Source organism: Tursiops truncatus, chromosome 5 (assembly GCF_011762595.2).
Source record: "Tursiops truncatus isolate mTurTru1 chromosome 5, mTurTru1.mat.Y, whole genome shotgun sequence".
NCBI classification, from domain to species: domain Eukaryota; kingdom Metazoa; phylum Chordata; class Mammalia; order Artiodactyla; family Delphinidae; genus Tursiops; species Tursiops truncatus.
This window is the reverse complement of record NC_047038.1, coordinates 121,403,631-121,428,010: the sequence shown is the minus strand read 5'-3', so window position 1 is coordinate 121,428,010 and position 24,380 is coordinate 121,403,631. Positions and strand designations below refer to the sequence as shown.

Sequence of the window (24,380 nt, the reverse complement as noted above, 5' to 3'; positions counted from 1 at the left end):
CGATCACTCCTCTCGCTGCCCGGACTTCTCTTTTTAAACTGGTCTTAACTGTCCCGCTAATATTGAGCGCCTTCCCAGGGGCCGCCCAACGAGCCCACAGGCTGCTCTGAAAACGGGCGTCCCCAGGTATCTTATCTCCAGAGGCACTGGCCTCATCGCCAGTAGGTCTGTTTCAGGACGTCCGCTTTGCTTTCCGACCACCCTCCCAGGTCTGAGGAGGCCCAGCGTTTCCTCCTTCGGGAAATTCCCGCCTGTGCACCCGGGCTGCCCCCTAATAAACACCGGCCCGTTTTCCGGGTGTGGGTTGGTGGGGTCGAGATAGCGAGCCGGAGGGTAATAGTTCGGGCTCAGGGTCCCTGCGCCCAGCTTTCCCGGGGCTCACCCTCCGGCCCTCAAGCTGCCGCCATCAAGCTCCTCCGCGGCGGCGGCAGCCCGCCGGCAAACACACGCCCACCAGCACGTTTAGATTCTCTCGCCCCGGGGTGGGGGGGAAGGGAAGCACTGAGCATGCTCGGTGGGGAGGGCGGGGCGCTCCCGGACCGCGCGTCTAGGCGGACGCCGCTCCAGCAGGCTCGGCGCCTCCGCCTCCCGCCCGCGGAGCCGCGCCCGCCGCAGGCTGCGCCCGCCCGCCCCGCCCTACCCCGCCCCGCCCCCCGCCGTTCGTCCCCGCCGCGGCCGCGCCGCCTGCAGCAGCAGCAGCGGCGGCAGCAGTAGCTGCTCCTCCCCGGCGGCCGCCCCCCGCGGGTCCCTCCCTGGCTGCAGGAGAGGCGGAGGTAGAGTGAGGACACAGCGCCGCGCCGCCCGCACCGGAGACCTTCGCCTCGCCCTGCCGGCTCCTCACCCTCTGGGAGGACCATGGGTAAGTCATCCTTCCTCCCCCGTCATCGCCTGACATATTTCTCTTTCTCGGCGTGTTGCAGGGTGGGAAGCGTTTCTCGCGCAAAGTTGCCGAATTTCTCAAATCCACTGGTGTGAGGCAGTGGCTCTTCCTCCGGGGAGAGTCGGCGCACGCGGAACGCACGCCGAGTCCGTGGGCTGGGAGGGTCCCGAGGCGGGGTGGGGTCGGGCCGCGGGGCCGGACCGCCCGCCCGGCTCTCGGGCACCTCGCTGCCTCGCCTCCCCTCCTCCATTCTTCCTGCCCGAGCCGGTGCTCGGGCACCACAGAGCCTGCCTCGCGGGCTCGCATTCGCTGCCCCATCCCGGTTTCTTCGGAGGCCGCCCGCTTCCTTTCTCCCGCGGCTGCTGGGCTGGAGGCTCGGGGCGGACCGCGAGAAAGACCACTTCACGTAACTTCCCTGCCAGGGCGACCTTTCCCCATCTTGGGGACTGCCCATCCCAAGGCGAGGAGGTGCGAGCAAGTAGTTTGTGCGGGAGATTTTACAACCTGCACGGAAATTATTTTCGGTGGGGGAGAGCGGACAGTCTCATAGGTTGAAAGGATGACTTGTCAGAGGCCACGAGGAACGTGAGGGAGGATGGATAGAGCCCGCTAGCTGTTGAATTAGTGTTGGGTGGCTACAGTGTGCAATATTCTGTGCTCAACCCATTTTCTTGGTTCCTTCGCCTGTCTACTGTAGCAGGGAAACTGCAACCTGCCTGTAACATGTTACCGAACTTACATGTTAGTTATTCTTTCCCAGCTTCACTTGTCGAAATCTCCATAATCCGATTTTAGTTCTTTCGCGTTAATATCAAGAGTTTTGGATGAGATATTTAAAAGCAAATATGTTTTATAAAACTGCATGTAATTTAAACCTAATTTTTTTTTTCATAATATGTTGCTTAATTGTTAAGTTCAGTAATTGCAGACACGTCTCTTGGATGCTGTAATGTAATTAAAAGACGAAAGTTTTAAAAAAATAGTAGCAATTTGGAATGCCATACTTCTGCAAGTTCCCCAGTTTGCTTCCATTCCTGTCTATCATAGTTTCCTCTTTTTAAAATTTGCTACATTCGCATCTGTCAACTCGGACTTTTCCCACCCCTTCCTTGCAAGTTATTTTAAGCTTGAGATGAGCGTGGTCCTTTCACCTGTCAATACATTGCCCAACACGTACAGAGTTAGGTCATGGCAACTCTGAATCTTCAAAGAAGTATCTGGTGTCGATGGAGCCTACTTGAAAAACAAATGCTCCAAGCTCTGATTCAGACCTTTGGCCGTATATGAGGAAGAGGTCATTGTTACAAGAGGAGGTGGTATGAATGAAAAATGAATCTAGGTCCCAGAATTTTATTTTCACTTGTTCAGTTTTTTCCTTTTTAATGTACTATTGGTATGCTGACAGATTTCTGTAAAAATCGGGTGGCCCATTTATATGTATCTAGTCTTTCTCTGGGAGTAGAATTTTAAATAAATATTAGTTCGGATTATTGGACACATTGTGTCTTTCTCTTGAACATAACAAAAATTTTCTTCTTAATTGTATATATATATACAAAAATATACTATAAAATATATTTCCCCATGTTTCAAGGTGAGCTAAAAAAAAGTCTGTTTAACTAAAATTTTAACTTACATGTTAAATCAGTACCTTTTCAGTAGGAAAAAATCCATTCTGTTGCAATACCAGTGAAAAAATACTTAAATAATTTACTTTAAAATAATTAATCTTGAAAATCTTGAATTCTTTACTTGATTTCAAAGAAACTCCAAATAGAAATCCAGAAATCCATCTCTCATTTGAAGCTTGTCAGATATACTTTGATTAAGCACTCTCTCTCCTTTTACCATTCTGTTTGTACCTTGCTGGAAGCTTTATAGCCCTTACGTAATCTGCTTTATAATGGAGTTGTTAAGGTGTGTGTGTTGTGCATTTAATCGTGTGTTCCAGAAGATGAAATTTGTGTCTTAGGAATTTTTGAGTCCTCTACAGTGCTTACCACATAGTATGTATTCAGTAAATCTTTGGTGAATTAATTGTTGAACTGGAAACCTGTCTGTTATTTTCAACTTGTGAACCTGAAAGTATGGGCTCTGAACAAACATTTAGGTTGGTAGGTATTACGGAGGTGCTGGAGATGTGAAGGAAGTGGGAACAGAGAAGTATAATTACATTATGACTGCTCTTCTCTCTCTCAAAAAAAATAAGTTGGGTTGTCTCAGAGGTACGGGTTTTGGAGCAGCCACCAGGCAAGCTATTTCCTTCTACACTGCTGTTTTCAGTGGTTTAGTTTGTGATCAGTAGGTACGTACTATAATGTAAAACTGAAACCTTGGGAAGCAATGTTATATTCGAAGCCAAGGAAGTTATTATAACAATTCATATGTACATAAGGGGTATACTGATTAGTGGTAGGGGGAAAAATCACTTTTTAATGTCTTTTCAAGAAATAAATACAGTGATTTTTTAAAAAGATATTGTCGTGGCAGTGATTTTTCGCCACAAGAGAGTGAAGGAAACTGACTTCCTGTGTAGTCTTATGGACCATGGCTGTTATTTTAGGTATATATTTTTTTACAAATTCAGCATAATTTGTTGAATATCAACCATATGTAATGTACTGTGGGAGGATAAAAATTAATAAAACATTTTTCAAGTTTCTTATAATCTTAACAGGAATAATGTTCTACATACACAGATAACTAAATAAAGTATGAGTGATACAAAAGACATTAACATATTTTATAGTTTCAGAGGATGGAGAGGAGTTTTCAGAAAAATGATGTTATTTGATCTAATGGTTGGTTAAGCTTCTGAAAGGTAGAAATGAACAGAGACTGATTAAGTTAATCAGGATGGGAGCAGAGGGAGAGAAATGACATAAAGGAAGATACAGAGATAGAAACATTCAAACAGTTTCAGGATATGATTAAATAACCATGTTTGGCTGGAGCAAAAGGTAAGGAAATAGTGGGTGACAGAGATGAAAAAGTTGTAATAGGTAAAGAACAGATAATGGAGGACCTTGAATGCCAAGCCGACGAAGTTTTTAGGCTTGACTTGTCTATTGAGGGACTGTTAAACTTTTTTTATAGGTAAGTGATGGAGCACATCTGTGGTTTAGGAAAATTAATCTGTCAGTTGAGTGCAGGATGGATTGGATGAGAAACTGGAGAATAATTCAGAAGGTGGTTGTTGCAGTTTGGGTGAAAATATATACTGTCCTGAACCAGCCTGTGGCAATGGGAATAGAAAATTGCAATAAAGAATATGGAATTAAGAAAGCAGTCATACATTGTTGCCTGGGCAATAATGAGAATGTGGGATCTTTTAAATATCTGTTTAATCCACGGGAAGAGGAAACGTGAATGAATAGTCAGTTTTGGACCTGATGTGTTGGACTATTTAGTTTGCCTTTTAGCTTCTCTGCTTCTTGATGACAGGGACTCTCATATTAGGTTTTGAATACATTTCCTAACACTAGTGTCTTGCATGTAGGAGCTATGCAGTAAAAATCAGTTGACTAACCAAAACTAGGTAAAAAATATTTAACAGTTATTTTAACTCTCAAGAGAGGATTTGAGCTAGAGATCTGGATGTTATCCACAATTTTCCTGAGATAATATTTGAAGTTAGGTAGGAGGATGAGAGTCAACAAAGAAAAAGAAGAAACTTTGTCCAAGGTAAGAATCTTGAAGAATGCCCCATTGTTAAGGAAAAAGAATGAAATGATTTGACACCAGAAAAGACAGTAGTAGGTAGGAGTGAAAGACTAGAATAGGCATATGGTTGATTTCAAGAGTGAATGGTCAATAATGGCTGTTGCTTCAGAACAGTAAGAGTAATAGGACTGAGAAAAGGCTCCAAGCTGATGTGGTTTGGTTAGGATATTACCTAGGGTATTTTCTAAAAAGCAGCTTTACGAGGTATGATAGCTATGGAGGTCAGTTGTAAAGGCTAAGTGGCTAATGAATAAGTGGAGACAGAGTTCCCTATGTATAGTAGTGCAATATTCCTTGCCCCGTTTAAATATCTGTACATAAGCATAGTTTTGTTTAAACATTTTTTAAATGTCTCACTTTACGTGGAATGACATGTGCTATTTTTTTGCTGAACAATTTGTAATCTCACCATAGTGCGTCACATTTCTTTGACATTCCATTTTTTATGTCTTTGTGACTTAGTATAGTGTACTTTCTGTTTTTGCAGTATCTGTCATGTAGAGGGAGTTTAGAAATGGTTTTATAATTTTACATGACAGTTTGCATAAAGGATACTCTACTAATGAATGGTTTTATCACTTTATTTATTATTCATCTTTGTGAATTTGGGATTTCTCTAGTTATATGTTCGCCTCTAATTATACTCTTAATTCATGGAGTTTTCTTTTTCTCTGTAAGTATGTATAAGCCTTATGCATAAGTCTTTTTTTGTTTTTTTTTTGGCTTGCATTTCTAAGTCCTGGAATAGTTTCATAGATAAATAGTTAAAATTGGTACTTTTGCTTATTCTTTATAAGTCAAGGTAGAGCAATAAAATATTTTTATAAGCTGATAATCACTAAAATTTATTATTTTAGAAGAGCATAGATTATATATTGACTAGTTCAATAATTTTTCTTATTGGCTTTATACCTATTTTGTATATGCCCACTTTTTTTTTTCATACGGGAGAGAGCTAGATTCATTATCCTTGGCAGAGTCATATTTTCTGAAGTCTCTAGTACTACTATTTGGAAAGTTATAATAGCCTTAATTCATTTTGAGAACCATAGAGTTTTAATTTTCACAGTGGAATGTTGGAGTTTCTAGGTGCCTTTAGGGAAATAGTGTGATTGCTCTCTCCAGAGATTCCAAATCAGCTGAACTGAACTTGGCGATTCTGCAGTTATCAGAGGCACCAACAACAGCCGTAAAGAATTATGTAAATTTTTAATATCCCCTCATGAACATCAGGAGGGATGGAGAAGGAAGATCATCTCCTTTGGGAACTCCATGTTAATTTTAGATAATCAGATGTTCAGATAACTAATAAGGAAAAAATTTAATTTAAAATGCTTTCCTAGACATTTAACTTGACAAACAGCTCTTTCTTATGGAGAGAAGAGCCAAAAAAAATTAAGGTATCAGAATAGGTTATAAAGTCTATTTTGGTTCTAAAATTCTGCAATTCTTTGAAACTAAACTTTGAAATATACTCAATATCATTGATGTCTTAAGTGTGTTATAATCATCCCTATATAACTTGTTTTTCTTTATTGTTCGAAGGGCAATGTCTCCTTGAGGTAGAAACTTCTGAGTATGAACCAATTTGTTAGACTTGTCTAAATAGATGGCCTAAAATACCATTACCCCTGCTGGCTAAGATATGGATGCTGAATTCAAATTGCAGAGTAATGTAATTCTCTCAGTACATCTATTTATACAACTTTTGTCGGTAGAAGCGTTCCAGGAGTTAAAACTAAGAATTAGGATAGTGATAAATGGGAGTAGTTAAATTGAGCTGCTAGCCATAATTGGCTATACTTATAAATTCTAAAGTCCTTCTGACTTTTTGTTCACAAAATTAACTTTTTCCATATGGGTTCTATATCTGACCCCTTCTCTAAAGGCTGTTTTGCTCAATTTTGTCCATGTTTATGGCTTCAACTACTGTCTATATGCTACTGATGCCTAAAAATATATATCTGGGCTCTATCTTTTTATCTAGTAGACGGTTAGACATCCATCCCTACATGCATAGTCAGTTCAAACTCATTGAGTTCAAAACTGAATTCATTATGTAATTTTTAATAATGATAACCAGAGGTACGTTGATTAACGTTTTGCCAGAAGCCTTTCTCCAAAAAAGCTCTGATTGTGGTGGTTGATTTCCTGTGAATGCATAGTCGGGAAGAAGTGAGATGCAGCACACCATTATATAATATACCCACCATACAAACATAATAGCCTCATGAGCACAGATAATAATAAAAGGTAGTAAAGTAATTAAGTAGTGATGAGTTTTGACTATTAATAACTTTGTTTTAATATAACTTATTTAATTTTAAGTTTATAAAATTTTCGATAATGGCTATTTTAATAATTGCCTCACAAAATTCCGAAAAATTTAACTATCATTATCTCATGGGCTGGTGCAAGGAGGCCCCAGTACACCTTCGAAGTAATAATTATCATTTATTACCATTTATTAAGAATTATTGATGTCAGTAATCATGTTAAACTTTACATTTTTTTATATTTTTTTAAATAGTTTTAATCTCTTCAACAGTTCTGTGAAGTGGGGGACACTAACCCCATTTTATTTACTCAAAGAATTAAATAATTTATCCAAGGGGACAGAACTAAGTCTCTAAAATCCTGTTTGAGAGCATTGATTCTCACTCTTTAGCTTGCATAAGAATCACCTATAAGCTTGTTAAAAAAGAAAAATTACTGGGCTCACCCTCAGAAATTCTGATTCAGTAGGTGTGAGATGGGCCAAGAATTTGCCTTGTCAAGACATTTCCCAGACGATGCCGCACTTTGAATAGCATCACCATAAAGCAGAGGTCTGCAAACTTTTTACATAAAGGGCCAGATGGTAAGTATTTTAGGCCCTGTAGGCCGAGAGGCAAAATCAAGGATATTACATAGATAAGAGTGAAACTATATATGAGAAAAAGCAAATATCCACAACATTTTTATTGACTAAATTCAAAATATAACATGAATTGAACATGATTGTAGAATACAGGTCTCCGAATGAAAAGATTGTAATTCCTTTTTTGAGATAGCAGTTTCCTTTAATTGGGACTTCCAGTTACCCTATCATCAAAATTGATTGCAGTTGTTCACTTGTTAATGCAGAGCTGTAAAGGCATTTAATTGATTTTGTCTTTGAAACGTTTTCACACAGACAGGTACTACCAAATGCTGCTATCAATCATGGGCATGTGATCTTAATAATCACATTGATTGTATGGAAGGTATTTATAGAATTCTTTTAGATTCTCTTGATAGTTTCCATTTAGTATGCTGTTTACACTGCAGATTAACCAACTGAAAGTTAGATGGAAGTTCCTCAATTGCATAGTTAAATGGATTTTGATATATGGAAGTTTCTTTTGCACTTGCAGTGGGGTCTGAAAAACACTGCTGGAACTGTAGTTTGAGCTTGCATAATATATCTGTTGCACATTTGTATATGCACAGAGATCTTCTTGTTTTTAACTTTTGACAGCGCAAGAAATGTATAAAGCAGATTGATGGTTACTTGTGATTTGAACAATGTTGTCAAAATGACTTAACACAGTATGTTTCACATATAAGCACTGTTTTGCCTTGACTTTCAGGTCAGATTCAAGGAGACATTATCTAATCTGCAGCAAAATATCATTTCCAAAGGTATTCATTGTTTGATAATAATGGTTGAAGGCACTTCTTATCGTTCAGAAATTTCAGTCTCACCATTGAGCTAAAAAAAAAAAAATCGCTGTAAAACTGTACAACTGCTAAGCCCTTAAGCTGTTGTGTGGTAAGGCAAGTTAGGATATGCAGCTTCTATTTCTTATCAAAGTACAAACAACCGACAGTGGTTAAATCTGTGAGTGTGAATGAAGTTGATACTATTGGTTCAATCATACATGTTAGTTTAAAATATTTTTCCCACAAAATACCTGCTGATTAATAATATAATGAAGAAACAGACTTTAAACACCTTATTTTCACAGACTTTATAAATTTATTCAACTAAGCCTTTTTCTGTTCCTCACATGTTTTTACCACCATCAGATGTAACACATCTTAATAGATTCCACTTCAGGTTGTACTGAATTAATGTTTTCTCAACTTTAAAAATATCTTTGTCTCTTCTATGCAGTCTTTATAGAGGCTCTTCTTCAGTCACGTTCAGCCTTGACTTCTCGAAAATAAGGACACTATGCAGTATCACAAGTATCTATCTGTTAATTTATCAAGAACCAAGGAAAACCTTTTTAAAATTATTTGCCTTGTCTTTTAATTGAATATTGATATTGCTCCCAGTGCCCTTACCTCTTCAGGTAGCTATTCTCACTGAAAGACTTTTCTTAAACGAGTTTTTTCCCCCTCTGGAAATGTTTCTTTGGGTGCTATAGTCAAAATACAGTTTAATTAACTCACCACAAGTAAACAGCTTTCCTTGCTTGACTAATAAGTGAGCCCCTCAGAAACTTAGTTTGTTTGCAACTTCATTTTCTCTTTTTCTTTTTGTGAAGAAATTCTGCTATGATGAGGTACTTTGTTTTATTTATTTTTTAAAATTTTTATTGGAGTATAGTTGCTTTACAATGTTGTGTTAGTGTATACTGTACAGCAAAGTGAATCAGCTATACGTATACATATATCCCCTCTTTTTTTGGATTTCCTTCCCATTTAGGTCACAGAGCATTGAGTAGAGTTCCCTGTGCTATACAGTAGGTTCTCATTAGTTATCTATTTTATACATAGTATCAGTAGTGTATATATGTCAATCTCAACCTCCCAGAGGTACTTTGTTTTGTATTTTCTAATTCCTCTGACAATTACTTTCCTATGAATTGTGAATATGATGAATACTTAGTCTGGTAATATAGATACATGTTGAATTTTTCTAGCGTAGCTATAGTGTCATTGTGTGATACAGTGGTTTGCCATTTCATTCAGTAACAAAATAATCCATATGTCACTTTAAACATTAAAAGCATGATATTTGAAGTATACTTTTTTTCTTCGTTTTGATGTGATGGTCAAAGTGAAATGTTGTGGTGTGGCAATACACATGGTACTCGAAACACTGAACAATCATAACTGTGTCACAGCAATTTGTAGTACGTCAAGCAACAGTTTAAAGTGATGAGAGTACCACATATGATTGCTATCTCAAGGACTCACCTCTTTCATACTGAAGTGAACACAGGTGTAGACAATAAATAAAGGAATGAATTATGTCCCAATAAAACTCTATTTGTGGACACTGAAATTTGAATTTCATATAATTTACACATTATGAAATATATTCTTCTTTTGACTTTTTTCAACCATTTACAAATGTGAAACCATTTGACTCGTGGGTTGTATAAAAACAGACGGTGGGCCGTAGTTGGCCAACTCCTGCTTTAGAGTAATGCTATACTACCTCACCTTTCCCCAAGGCTTTTTCTCCATTATGCATTCCGTAACTCCCTGGTGGTATCACCATTTATCCAGTCAGCCGTTCCTAAAATCTAGAATCATTCTACTTCCAACACCCTTTGGGTTCCCTAAATTCTAATAGTTCTACCTGCTTGAATCAGTCCTCTCCTCCTTTCTCCGCTGTAAACATGTCAGTTCACCTCTTGAAACCACTTTACTAGTCTAACAGATGTTCTTTCTCTCAGCATTCCCCCTCTTAAGTTCTTGCATGCTTCTAGAGTACTCTTTCTAAAATGTGAATCTAATCATTTCACTCCATAGATATTTTTTTCAATAGGTTTCCAACATGTATAGCAGGGTTTCCAAACTCAAATGAAACTATATGATTAAAGAGGGTTAAGTGGTGATCTTTTCACACATATGCACTTTTTCTTTTGCATATTAAATCTAAAGGAATATTTTATTTCCATAAAAATGTATGCTTTCTTTGATTTTTCTTGACAAAATGTCTTTTTGTCTTTCATTTTCTCACCTTTGATAAAAGACAAAGTTTAGAAAAATGTTTCTCTACCATAATAAAAAACAGCAATGAAAGCATGATGAATTGTAACTAACGCTGGGCCTCACTGAAGGGCTACAACAGGAAATGGTGGGACTATGGCCAACTAAGAGAGTATGTGCCCAACCTAAAAGAGGAATGCCCTACTCAGCTCCAGCCAGTTTTGCCATGTACAGATGAGGGCCCAAGGAAGCCAGATTTTCAGACTTTTCAAAAGAAACCAGAGATTACACTTTTATCTGAATACTTCAGATTGTTAGTTTTCGGAATTGTAAGACCCAGGGCCTCAAACAATGACGTCTATCTGGCTCTGTCTCTTTCTGTCCAGATTATGGAGCTGAGGCTCAGTGAGATTAAGAGGCATGCCCAATTTCACACATTCAGTTAGGGTCAGTGTCAGATCTAGAACCCTTATTTCCTAACTCCTTAACTAGTGTTCTGTTCATTATACTAGGCCAGCTCCAATCTGTTAATGAAAAAAAGTGCGCACACACAGGGGCGCGCACACACACACACACACACACACACACACACACACACACACGAGCTAATAACAAGGATTTATTCAGGTGAATAGGATAGTGGAAAACTCTTTACCCATTTCTATTGCTAGAGTCCAGGCCCTTACCTCAGCTACTACTGAGACCATTTCTTAGTTGGCCTCTTGATACTAGACTGTGCTCTCCAGTCTTTTCTACGTGCTACGACCATCTTTTTTTAAGACACCACATTGATCATGTCACTTCCCTACACAAGATCTAATATTGCTTCCACTGTTGACCACATCAAGTCTAAACTCTGCTTAGCTTTCAAAGTCCATAGAAATCTGCTACCTCTCTTGTATTTCTCACTGCTCTCTGAAATACATCTTCCTTTATCCTAAATATTCTTCGTCAGTGATACCACCAAGACACCACTGTTCATGTTACCCCTTCTTCTAGAATAACTTTTCATATTCATTCTCCTTAGTCCAGCTCATGAAAACTACTTCTGACCTCTCATACTGACCTCTTATTGTTCTCTGGACACCTCTTACTTCTTAGACTTCTATAACACATTCAATAATTCAATAATTTTAGTTGATCAGTGTTTCATATTTCTTATTGGCATTCAGTAAATACTTGTTTGTTCAGTTATAGAGTCACTACAGATTCAGGTCAGTCTTCTCCTAATTTAACAGCCTTACCCTATAGTGATGAAAGACATGTCTGTAACAGAGCTTGCAAACCAGCAGTCCATGGTCCACATATACTCTGCGGAAGGATTTTTTTAGCGAAGTTTTAGAAATTGGAATTAGTTGTCAACATTTAAATAATCAGGAAATTTCTGATAAAAATCTGCTTCACCAACTTTTCTTGAAAAGGTAAACATTTAGGATCTCTGAACCTATATTTCTATTGGTGACAATCAATGATAGTTGTCCTTTAGGCAGGGTATAAGGTCCCCAGTTCATTACTTCTTATTATTATCTTTTTTTTTATAAGACACTTCTTTTACCACTTTATTTTTATTGTTTTGTTTGTTTTGGCCTCACCGCCCAGCATGTTGGATCTTAGTTCCCCTACCAGGGATCAAACCCGTGCTCCCTGCATTGCAAGCTCGATTCTTAACCACTGGACCACCAGGGAAGTCCCTCTTACTATTATCTTAAATCCTACAAATCTCACTCGGTACTCTCTCACTCTTGAAAGTATTTAAATTTGCAATGTCTGAAATTTCTGTTATAGCTTTTGAACTACTAAAGAGTTAATTGTATTCAAACTTCTGATAAAATTGACCTTATATTACTTTTGAAAATTAATACATTTATTTTAAAATTAAGAAATTGTTGTGAAAATTAAATCGTACAACTAGTCAAGAGCAAAGTTAACTATCTGTGATTATATGGTCATCAGTGATGATTAAACTGAATTTTCAATTGACCAAATAATACAAGAAATCAAAGAGATAGAGGATGGAATCTCTGCTTTTCCGTAAATTAATTTAGTATAACCTTTTGGCAAGTTAGTTCAGGTCTTTAAATCCCCATTTCATATATATGCTTAAAATATTACATTATTATTGAATAGGAACCAAATAATAGATTTCAATTAAAAATGGAAGGGGGATGCCCATTTCATACTAATATAAATTATCATATGGAAAACTGCAAGCTCAGTTACCTAATAAAGACCTACTAGCCCCCAAACCAAGATCTGTTGTATTTTTCCTTTCTTTTTTGGCTCTCAAGCATAAAATACATTTTCTAGGGCAAATGATGGCATGGCATTTAAAAAAGCAATCGAAGTGCAATAAGACTGCTAAACTGTTTCTAGAGAATATTATTTTCTTATGTATTAGAAAGTATTTTCTAACATATAAGAATTATATGAACTTAAAATAATTATATAAAAAGAATTACATAAAATCATAATTTTAAAATTTTTAAATTATTTTTAAAAACTGTATAAAAATAGTTGTATAAAATAATTTCAAATAACTAGAAGTTCCCTGAATTTATGGGTGGAGTTTTGTTTTTTATAGTCAGGAAAAAATTATAACCAGTGGTCATCGTACTTCAACAGAAAACTGTTTTCAAAGCTGTGAGAAGCTCACATCATCTAAGATTCTTTTTAACAACAGATTTGTCAGGTTGTAAAAATTATTTTCGTTAACTCTTCTGAAAAATATTCCCCTTCTAAGATTCCTCAAGTAACTCCATTATGAAAGATGAAACTGATCATTATAAGAACGTAAAACTTACATTGATGTATTTATGCTTCACAGAAATATAAATGTTGGTTTATCTTTAAGGTTATAAGATGGCCTCAGAAGCAAAATCAGAACAAAGACAAAATTTATATGAGCTGATTAACTTAATTTCCTTTTAGTTGTAGGAACACATTTTTGGGGAGGGTGGTGGTAAGCTCCCAGAAGAAGTAACTGTCCACTGTGTCACATTTCTTGCTTTTATATAGTTTGTGTAAAGCTCCATAGTCAGATGAGAAACACAAGATTACCATATTAGGCATTACAGAAAGTGACAAAATAAGGAGTGCAAGTAGCCACATTTTTTTGCTTTTGAAAAGCTTAACCTCTAACTGGTAGATAAAGAATAATATAAAAGAATGAGTAATAGAAACAGATATGGCCATAATTTGGATTCTTTTTTTTTAATTAATTAATTATGTTTAAATTTTATTATTTGAGTCAGGTCTTCATTGCAGCATGCAGGATCTTTAGTCACAGCACATGGGCTCTTCGTTGTGGCGCGCAGGCTTCTCTAGTTGCGGCGCGTGGGCTTTTCTCTAGTTGCGGTGCACAGGTTCCAGAGCACGTACACTCAGTAGTTGTGGCACGCCGACTGAGTTGCCCCACGCCATGTGGAATCTTAGTTCCCCGACCAGGGATTGAACGCACGTCCCCAGCACTGGGGTGTGGATTCTTAACCACTGGACCACCAGAGAAGTCCCCATAATTTGGATTCTAGAAAAAGAGAAAACACCTCCCCCCCTAAGAATTTAAATGAGAGGATAGATCAAATTTATCTTTTCAGCACCTAGTACAGATTGTTTGAAATATACAAGTGCTCATTACTTACAGTGATCTGGAAAATTTTTCCTAGAATTTACTTACTTATTCAATTAAACACTTACTTGTACTAAAAAGCGTGGTACTACCCTTGAGATGCTATGGCAGAGACTGCTCCCTGATACATTTCATTGTGATTTTCTTTCTTGTTTTTGGTTCTGTTTTGTGACATATTAAGATACATGGACAGTCGTTAGCCAGTACAACTATCTAACATGGTTGGGTTATAAATTCATTATTGAAGAGCTTTCGTCTATACAAAGAAAGATACAGGTAGTCCTTCTTTGTACAGCTCTGGTATGCATGAGATCTGCATGAGGTTCACTTAATTGCAGTACGGTGCAGATTGCTTGGTCAGTGAGAAGTGCTTGGACTGTGAAGACACACATGTCTGGATTTATCCCAACTTTGACACTTAAGTTTCTGGGCAAGTTCTTCAGCTGCCGAATTCAACTTTCTCAGCTGTTAAAATACAGGTAATAATAACACCTATTTCACAAGGTAGTTGTAAATATTATTTAAAATAACAATCATATAAATTTTAATTTCTATTTCCAAAGCTGAAAATACAGTCATTTTTGGGAAACTTTATCTTATATTAAGAGTTAAAACCAATCAAAGGGTGTAATGCTCTTTGTTGTATTATTTTAACCAAATTATGTAGTGAATATTAAGTTACTGTAGCAGATTATATTTTCCAAAGGTGGCCACAACAGTCTCTTTTGGCCCCAGGTATTCTTCTAAATCTTGCCACTCTCCATTGAGAGTTGGGGAATTCTCTTCCTGTTGAATCTGAGCATGCTTGTGACTCACTTGTAACCAATAGAAGACAGCAATAGTGATGCTGTGATTTCCTAGTCTCAGTAGTAAAAGGCATTGTTGCTTCTACCTTATTTGTCGAGACACTGGCCTGCTTGGAGCCCTGAGGAGTCTGAGACCCTGAAGATGCCATGCTATACGGAAGCCAGGCCACATAAGGAGGCCTCAGGTGTCAGGTCTCAGGTCAGCAATCCTAACATTCAGGTCCTTCCAGGCCAATCACCAGACATGTGTGTGAATGAGCTATCAGATGATTCAGATGCTACCAGCCTCAGCCGTTGAGTCACTCCCAGAGACGTTCCTGGCCTTTGAGACAGCATTGAGGCCCCAGACCTTGTGGAGAGAACACAAGCCATTCTCAGTGTGTCCTTTGTGAATTCCTGGTTCAAGGAATCTGTGAGAGTAATAAATTGGCCTTTGTTTTATGCCAGTAAGTTTGGGGTGGTTTGTTATGTAACAGTAATAATTGGAACAGTTATAAAATGTGAAAGATACATTGTTTCAGTAAGAAACAGATTGCTGTTAAAACTCATTAAAGTGGGAACTACCTGCTGAATAAATGTTTACTGATTTTTTTCTTTCATTTCAAATGAAGATAGCCTAACAGAGAATTTTTTCTACTAAGTAGCATTTCCTTATGGTTTATTTAATTGTTCTTTATGTGACATTAATTCCCTTGAAAAAATGTTTGTTGACTGTCTTGGCTACCAGAAAAGAGATATGCATGTTTAAACAGTATTATAGGTTTCACTATAACTTTTTCGTAAATGTTACCTGTTTGGCTAATGAAAAATGTCAGTCAGTACTTTTAAGTTAATAAGGATAGTTACCACTAAAAATTACGTATTTTTTTTCAAAACCTAATAGCCTAATAAAATCTCATAGGAACAAAGGAATATCTGTACTCCTCTCTCCAAATGAAAATTTATTATACCTGATATTAATTTTAATGTTAATCTTACATTCGTATATTTGTTAAGCTCATATTATATATTTGACAAAATTATTTTGAGTCTGTTTCTTTCCTGTCACTTTTGGAAGACAGTGGGTTTTCTAAGTTTATTACCACTAAATGAAATAATACTTTCTCATATAATTACCAAAGAATTTCAGATACATAGTAGTTATTAGATTTTCTAAAATAATACTATAATGATTCTAATAATAATGGGTACTTTATTAAGATCATTACCATGAGAAAGGTAGTGAGTACTATGGTAACATTTGGATTGATTATGCTTTAAAGTGTGTGTGTGTGTGGGTGTATGTGTTTTTAAATATAAATAATTGCATAAATAGAGTGCTTCTGGAAGCATGCACCAGAAAATGTTAACATTGATTGCTTCTGGGAGTAAATTGAGACATGTGAAGGTAATTCCCACGAAAATAAAATTAAAACTAAAAAAAAAAGTTTTCTATACTATGCGAACTGTGTTGTATACATCTTTGTATCTTTAGCACTTAGGGCAGTGTTTGACGTTTGGTAGATGCTTAGTTCAAGTAGAAGTTTGAGGTTATCTTCTTAACCTTTATTCACCTGATACATAGCATTCATGATCTGATAGACTATGATATTTTTCACTGAAAGAGCTAATATTCTTACTTGTTTGCCACACAGCTCCTCATTTTTCTAAGCCGACTATGTATATATCTGTATCAGTCTAGGTCCAATCAGAAGGCAAACCACCTAATGTTACATTTATATGTACGTATAGGTATTATGACGGGAAACACGAGGTCTGTAGATCTTAGAACAGGGTTTATTACTCATAGAACATTTTAGTACTGGTGATTGGTGCACATGTAGCAGAGAGGAATTTTAAGAGAGGAATCCTAAAATTACGACACTGAGAGCTTATATTGGGTTGCTGGCACATCTGCCATTCGAGGAACACATGCACACATACCCCTTATCTTTGCTCTTGAATTAAACAAAGCCTCTCTTGGGAGAGGGATGGCATCTCTAGGTTTGTTACCCTAAAAGTAAGCTAAAAGCAAATATCTGGGAAGAAGAGGGCAATGTTTTACAATCCTAGAATGTGTCCATTCTAAGGGTGGGAGACTTATCTTTATTATAGGTTATCAACTTCCTTTGCTCAGAATGCCCCAACAGTGCAGGAACACCATGAAATCCAGAGAGAATTGTCTTTCAACACACAGTAATTTAAACAGGGGACGTTTGATGTAAAAACTATTAAACAGTAATTGGAGAGTAACTTTAAAGGTAGATAGCAAACTCTGAAGTGTTTGGTGCAGGAGTGTATCCAAGGAAGCACACACTTCTTTGGAAGGGTGAATTCTCATTAAAAGATATAGTTTCAGGCCCCCTGATGGCATAGAATTTCACTGGGTTGCCCAGGCCAGAGCTGGTCCATACCCATCAGACCTGTAGGAGACTCCTGGGAGAACAAGCAAGCTGGGGTTGATGGGTGGCACACAGATAGTTGGGCATGCAGAGGAAGTTAAAGCACCCCTTCAGGTACTACTGGAACCTGGAGCTGGAGGAGCCCTCTTCTGCAGGAACCCGGCACACTTCTGTGTACAGTTTGGGCTGGAGTAGCTCTGGATAGCCAGCTCCACAGGGCTTCTGGCACACATACTTCCAGGGCTGAGAGATGGTGTGGGAAGCAGGAACCGGGGCTGGGATGCAGCCTTGAGTTGTGTGGGGCTGTTGTACACAGCACTGCTGCCTGAGCTGAGAGCTGGAGAAAATGTGTGGTGAATGCTATGACTCGCAGACACTTGACACTGGAGAAAATTATGCAGGCTGAGCAGGAAGGAGAGCACCTTCCTCTTCAGTGCTATCCATTGTCATCTACAGACGAAGCTTGTATCATGCCATCTGACAAAGGAAAAATATGTAAAGGGCCCAGATTCTTTTTTTTTTTTTTTTTTTTGCGGTACGCGGGCCTCTCACTGTTGTGGCCTCTCCCGTCGCGGAGCACAGGCTCCGGACGCGCAGGCTCAGCGGCCATGGCTCACGGGCCCAGCTGCTCCGCGGCATGTGGGATCGTCCCGGACCGGGGCACGAACCTGTGTCCCCTGCATCGGCAGGCGGACTCTCAACCATTGTGCCACCAGGGAAGCCCCCAGATTCATTTTTATAGATCAGGCAATAAGGGTGAATTTGGAGCTGAGAGACAAATAGGTTGATAACTGACTTAAATGTCTCTTCATCCTATTGCTTGAATTTTATTCCTTTTAAATTCATGGTACATCATAGGTTTAAGTACAGATATTATCATGCTTTCTGTTTTATATATTTAATTTTTATCTAAATTCTCTTGTTTTACCTTGACCCTCACATTTCTTTTTGCTTTCTGTAGCAGTATCCTGGGAAAATATTCCTTTGTGGGCTCATCAGTTACAGTCCAGACATTATCATTTTTATTAGATTTTTAAAATTCTTAATATGTTCCTTAATATATGCCTATGTTAAATTCATCTGTCACATTTATGACTACTTGTTTATATATCCTTTTTCTCTGGTTGGCATTTTATTACCCAGAAAAGTTGGTGTTGCCTAAAAGTTTATAAATTTCAGTGTATATTATCTTTCTTGTATTTATTCGGTTACGAAGTGAGACTATTTGCTTTGTACCAATCTTAATGAAGTACTTCTTTATATATTTCTCTAGCTAAAGAAAGTTCCATTTACGTAGGTCTTTTATGTCAATCTTAATCTAGTTCTCTATTACAAAGCATTATAAAGCAGGGTCTTTGCTTCTTTGTCCATCTTTATAATTGATTAGTCACAGTTCTAAGAATACTCTAGTGAAGAATTTGCTCGGGACTGTTTGGAAGTATAAGTAGATAGCCCCCAAACACTTCTGTTTATCTACCTTATGTAGCTTTTTAAAATTCCCATATATTTAGGAAGGATTTCCTCTTATTGAAATTATATTATCTGTCTCTTGTCTGGTCTTCCTCACCTTCCCCTGTCAGGCATATCCTAGAGTCCAGGGCAGAGCTTGGAGGCAGGATATCTTTTACTCTTGAATCTAAATGCCAGGAGCTGAAGCATTATAGGCAGACACTTTAGTATCCAGGAGGAGTAAAAGGTCACAGCTAAGATATTAAATCCAAGATCAATGTACTATTCTGAGGGACTAAATAGAATATGAAAGCCTGAAGATAAATGGGGCCTGAGAAACTGGGAAATGCAGGATAATGAAGTGAACTGATAAAACATTGTTCCGAGGAATCTGGTGGTAGAATGCTGATACTGTGAGGACTCAGTTGATCTGCAGGCACGTACCAGGTATAGGGAGCTGGAACAGGGTAAATATGTTTCAAGTAGCTGTTTTTATGTTTAGAAAGTTTCTCTTTTGTTACAGACTCAATTAGCTTACCTGTACAGAAGTCAAGTTGGAAAGTATATAGTTTCCACTTCCCAGCATTTTCTGGAACTCTTGTGTATAGAGATCATTCCGACAGTTCTACACGGAAGCTGTTTGTAATATGACAAATTACACGGTTTCACCGACATTGTTCTAGTATAATTCTTGGGTGTCTTTAAAATTCTTTGACAAATGCCATTGTGCTTTGTAGATTTATCTACATTGATTTTCTAAGTTGGCTTACAATATCCTGGGTGTTGACAACTATTTGGTATGGTTGTATTTCAACTCTTTCTGTTAGGGGATTGTTGAGGAGAAGAAATCTCCCTGGTATTTTTCTTGGTCAGTTCTGGGTCAAAGAATTAATTAAGCTTGAATCTCAGCATAAATCATTCTCTTAAAAAAAGCTGATATATTAACTTATTAGCAGTTTGTGTCATACTATCTGCTAAAGCTATATTTGACAGCTATAAAACAGTGAGATCATTTTTGAACTCTAAGTGAAAAGGTCTTTTGGCATTGTGTGAAATAAAATTTTACAAATTGTATCTTATCCAAATGCTCTTATCCATTATGGTTTAATATTGTAGTTGTGAAGATCATCAATCATACTCTTGACCCTCTAATCAAACATGACATCTTACTAAGACTGTAGTGTTATTGGTTCAAACTAAAATAGACTTCAACTCCATTTAAGAATGCATGAAAAGTGATTGCTCAAAAAGTTTTAATCCAATTTCTGAAATAATTAGAGAAGAAAAAGTGAAGCGTAGTCATTGTTTTTAGTGTAACATAAAAATATTTCTTAATCATGGCAATTTATGCCGTAATATGTAATAAGAAATGCAGGTACAAATAACTCAGTAAAGTAGGTTTTCAGGATTTATTAAGTTTCTACTATAGGAGAGCAATGTGAGTATCCTAGAAGAATCTCCGTTGTACAAGAATGTCCCATCAAATAGTAGAAATAGTAGAAATAAACTAAATGAGTTCTATGAACCTAGGACTATAAAACTAGCAAAATGAAAAATACAGAAGAAATAGAACTGTACAATAGTATATAAAAACGATTTCTTAGTTAAATAGATTTGTGAACTTGATCATGAAGTTAAATTTTGGAATTTATCTACTTATATAGTTCAAACCGTTGACATATAGAAGAGATTGATTAAATTCATTTAAGGCCTTATATTTTTATGAACTCTTAAGTTAGTAATCTTGTCTCAAGTGAGGGAGGAAGTAATGTGAGATGTGCAATTATAATCATCTTGTGGAGTGAAAGAAGCATATCCAGTAGATAGATGTGTGTATAACTGGCAAATCGGCACAAAGTTATGATGTCTTTGCAACCTGGAGAAGTGTATTGGGAGAGAACCCACATGTATGAAGAGGTATGACTACATGTTAAAGTAATGAATGAATTAAGGTAGAAATTAGGAGTTTAATATTTATGAAATTTGTTTTGGAGTTCTTTCATTAAGTAAAACAGTTTCTATGTCTTCATTTGTTTCTCTCTAAATATTACAGATATTTCTAATTCTCCAGGTATTGCCTGAATTGCTGTTGAAAATAAATATTGCACACATGCATTTTGAACTGTTACAGTTTTGCTCTGGTATCTCTTTTCCAAGTCAAGTTTAGTGTTCACTAAACATTTAGTATTTAGGTAGATTCCTCTTAGAATGCTTCTGTGGAACTTAATCTTGGAAACGAATTTAAAGAAAATGGCCTATTTACATTAGCTTTATATTCACTTTAAGTTTCAAATTCTTTATTCTGTGACTAAACAATAATTATGAAGATAATAGTAAATGATTAAATTTTAAATCTTTTCCTAAGTTCTCAGGTGTTCCCCCCGCCCCCTGCTGCCCCAGTTGATACTTTGACCCCAGAAATCTATAGTAGCAGCAGTAGTGACTGAATCATGAACTTTTCTACTTCACCTTTTTTTGCTTGCCAAGAAATAAGTCCCTGTTTTGTTAGGTGTGTATGTGTGTTTATATGAGTATATCTACCCACCTTCAGAGAGTCATGGAGGATGCAACGGTATTAAGGGCAGAAGAGAAGGTTTTCTATGTTGAATTTTAACCTAAAATGATTAACTTGGCCATGAATTAATTGAGTTCAGAACTATTTTCTCGTTTGATCCTGTCTTTCTTGGGAATGGGTATAAACATTAGAAAAGAAGGGATAACACGATCTGTTTTTTACTAATCATAATTTTATATACAGAAAACTCAGGAAACTAAAAAGTCCCACTTTTTAATAACCTCATATTAATAAGAGAATTTGGCTGATTATGAAATAATTATACAAAGTAACTCTTTTCTACTCTAGGCATAAACACCTACACATGATAATGGGAAAAATTATTCAGTTCTCACTAATGACAGAATTTTTAAATATGTTGAAACAAATTTAATAATAAATTACAGGATCTATATAAAAATAGAACATTTTACTGAGAGACCCAAAACAAGATCAGAATAAAATGAAATACATACATTTAGTGGAAGGGAAGACTTCATAGTGTGAGAATGCAAATTATTCCACAATTAAAATATAAATTTAATATAATTCCAGTTATAATCTCAGGAGGGTTTTTATTCATCCATTCATTCATTTGCTGTGGAATGATCAGATGAAATGATGTTAAACCTCTTATGGAAGAAGAAAATCTGAGTAGTCAAGATAGCTGAAAAAGAACATAGTGGCAGGACTAGCCTTACCAGGTATCAAAATATTAGATACAGCCAGTGTAATTACTTAGATATAGTGTTGGTATAAGAATAGACAAAAGGTCACTGGAAAGAAAAGAAACTTTAGAAAATACATTTCTGTATAAAGAGACAAAGGTGGTAGTTTAATTCTATGAGAAAAGGATGGAGTATTAAAACTACTCCTGACACAAGAAAATAAAAGTACACCCTAATCTTAGGCCACATGTAAAAATGAATTCCTGTGAATCGAATACTTAAATAAAAACTAAAAGTATCATAATAGTGTAAGAAAATTGAGGCATTTGCTGGGAGCTCAAGAGACTTTCTTAACCACAGGTGGAAATCCAGATGCTATAAAAGAAAATTAGGAAAAAATACATAAACAATTTTAGTGGATTAGTAATAGATTTAGAGAAAAAAGTTAAATGGATGACAGACAAAAGGTTAATGTCTATACTGTACAATAACAACAAGACTGACAAACCTATTTGAACACTAGGCAAAGGATGTGAATAAACGCTTTACAGGAAAGCAAATCCAGTGGCCAACAAACATGAAAAGATGCTGATATTTATAGTGGTTAAAGAAATGCAAATTAAAATAACAATTACATATCAACTCTAAACCCATCAGACCATCAAGAAATAGATATCAATATTTATTGATAGCCAGGTTATTGGAAAGAGAATACTTTCAACACATCTGGAAGAAAAGTGAAATCTTTCATCCTTTTCGGGCAGCTGTTGGCAGCATCTATTAAAATTACAATATCAGCAATTCCATCCTGGGAGCCTATCCCATAAAACTAAAAGTACTTTGTACATGTATAATGATGCTTATTGCACTAGGGGTACCAATGACCAAAATGAAACACTTTTAGCAAAAGAAAGTGAAAATGTATGTGTACAGGAATGATTGAATAAATTGTGGTGTATCTGTACTATGAACTATGGTAGTTATTTAAAAACATGAGTTAGAACTATACAGATTGACTTGGAGTAATTTATAAGAGTTATTGAGTGAGAAAATCAAGATGCAAAAAAGTGTGTATAATATAATCCCATTTTAGTTAACAGTTTCCCAAACTTACTGTATATTTTTATACATGATTATGTGAGGATGTAAAAAAACATGAACACTTAAAAAACTTAGGTTATTGACATGTAAATGGAGAGGTTGATATGGAGACAGGGAAGACCAGGCAAAAAAGAAGATGTTATCACATTTATGCATTTTAATTAAGCTTTGTGTGCGTGTGTAAAATGTTAAATAACATTGAAAAAGCAAATTAAAAATAGACACAACTGGGACTTCCCTGCTGGCGCAGTGGTTAAGAATCCGCCTGCCAATGCAGGGGACACGGGTTCGAGCCCTGGTCTGGGAAGATCCCACATGCCATGGAGCAACTAAGCCCGTGTGCCACAACTACCGAGCCTGCGCTCTAGAGCCCGTGAGCCACAACTACTGAGCCCGTGTGCCTAGAGCCCATGCTCTGCAACAAGAGAAGAGAGAAGCCACCACAGTGAGAAGCCACCACAGTGAGAAGTCCGCGCACCACAACTAAGAGTAGCCCCTGCTCGCCGCAAGTAGAGAAAGCCCGCCCACAGCAATGAAGACCCAACACAGCCAAAAATAAATAAAATAAATTTATTAAAAAAAAAAAAAAAAGAGCTTCCCTGGTGGCGCAGTGGTTGGGAGTCCGCCTGTCGATGCAGGGGACACGGGTTCGTGCCCCAGTCCGGGAGGATCCCACATGCCGCAGAGCGGCTGGGTCCGTGAGCCATGGCCGCTGAGCCTGCGCGTCCGGAGCCTGTGCTCCGCAACGGGAGAGGCCACAACAGTGAGAGGCCCGCGTACCGCAAAAAAAAAAAAAAAAAAAAAAAAGTAGACATTGCTGGTGAGTGCCATTAAATTCTGTTCAGCAGTTGTTCACTGAATGCTTACTGTGTTCACGACAGCATGGTGGGTGTAATGAGCAGTACAACTATGACAGTTATTAATAATTATTATATCAACAATCATCAACAGTGCTTGATTGCTTAGTGCATGCTATATAGCCTGTTCTAAGAGCATTATGTATAACCTCATTTGATCCTCACAACAACCTGATGAGGTGCTTATTATTGTTATCCACATTTTATATATGAGAAGACAAAGAAAATAAGCTTGTGTAGTTTATGCAGTTTAAGTGGTGGAACCAAGATTTGAACCCAGATGGACTGACTCCAGAAGCTATTAATCATTAAAATATGGTGCCTTTTTTGTCCATGAGTTGCTTATTATGGTGAAACAGTGGCAATATAGAAAACAGTGAAATCCGTGCCATCATTGAGGTTAAGAACAAGATATGGGAGCCTAGA

General features: G+C 37.3%; 1 protein-coding gene across 6 annotated transcripts in view; it reads left to right on the top strand.

Moving 5' to 3' along the window:
* The first annotated feature begins 719 nt into the window (after positions 1–719).
* Positions 720–24,380, top strand: part of RAP1GDS1 (Rap1 GTPase-GDP dissociation stimulator 1) — a 155,985-nt gene continuing 132,324 nt past the window's right edge. For 5 of the 6 annotated variants that reach the window (XR_012332173.1, XM_019926441.3, XM_019926440.3 and 2 more), the window contains exon 1: positions 744–859. Coding sequence is in view for 5 of the 6 variants with exons in the window: in XM_019926441.3 (XP_019782000.1) it covers positions 856–859 (4 nt within the window). In the remaining variant the exon portion in view is untranslated. Of the gene's footprint in view, positions 860–24,380 lie in introns of all 6 variants that reach the window. The other variant, XM_019926439.3, reaches the window with a different exon arrangement.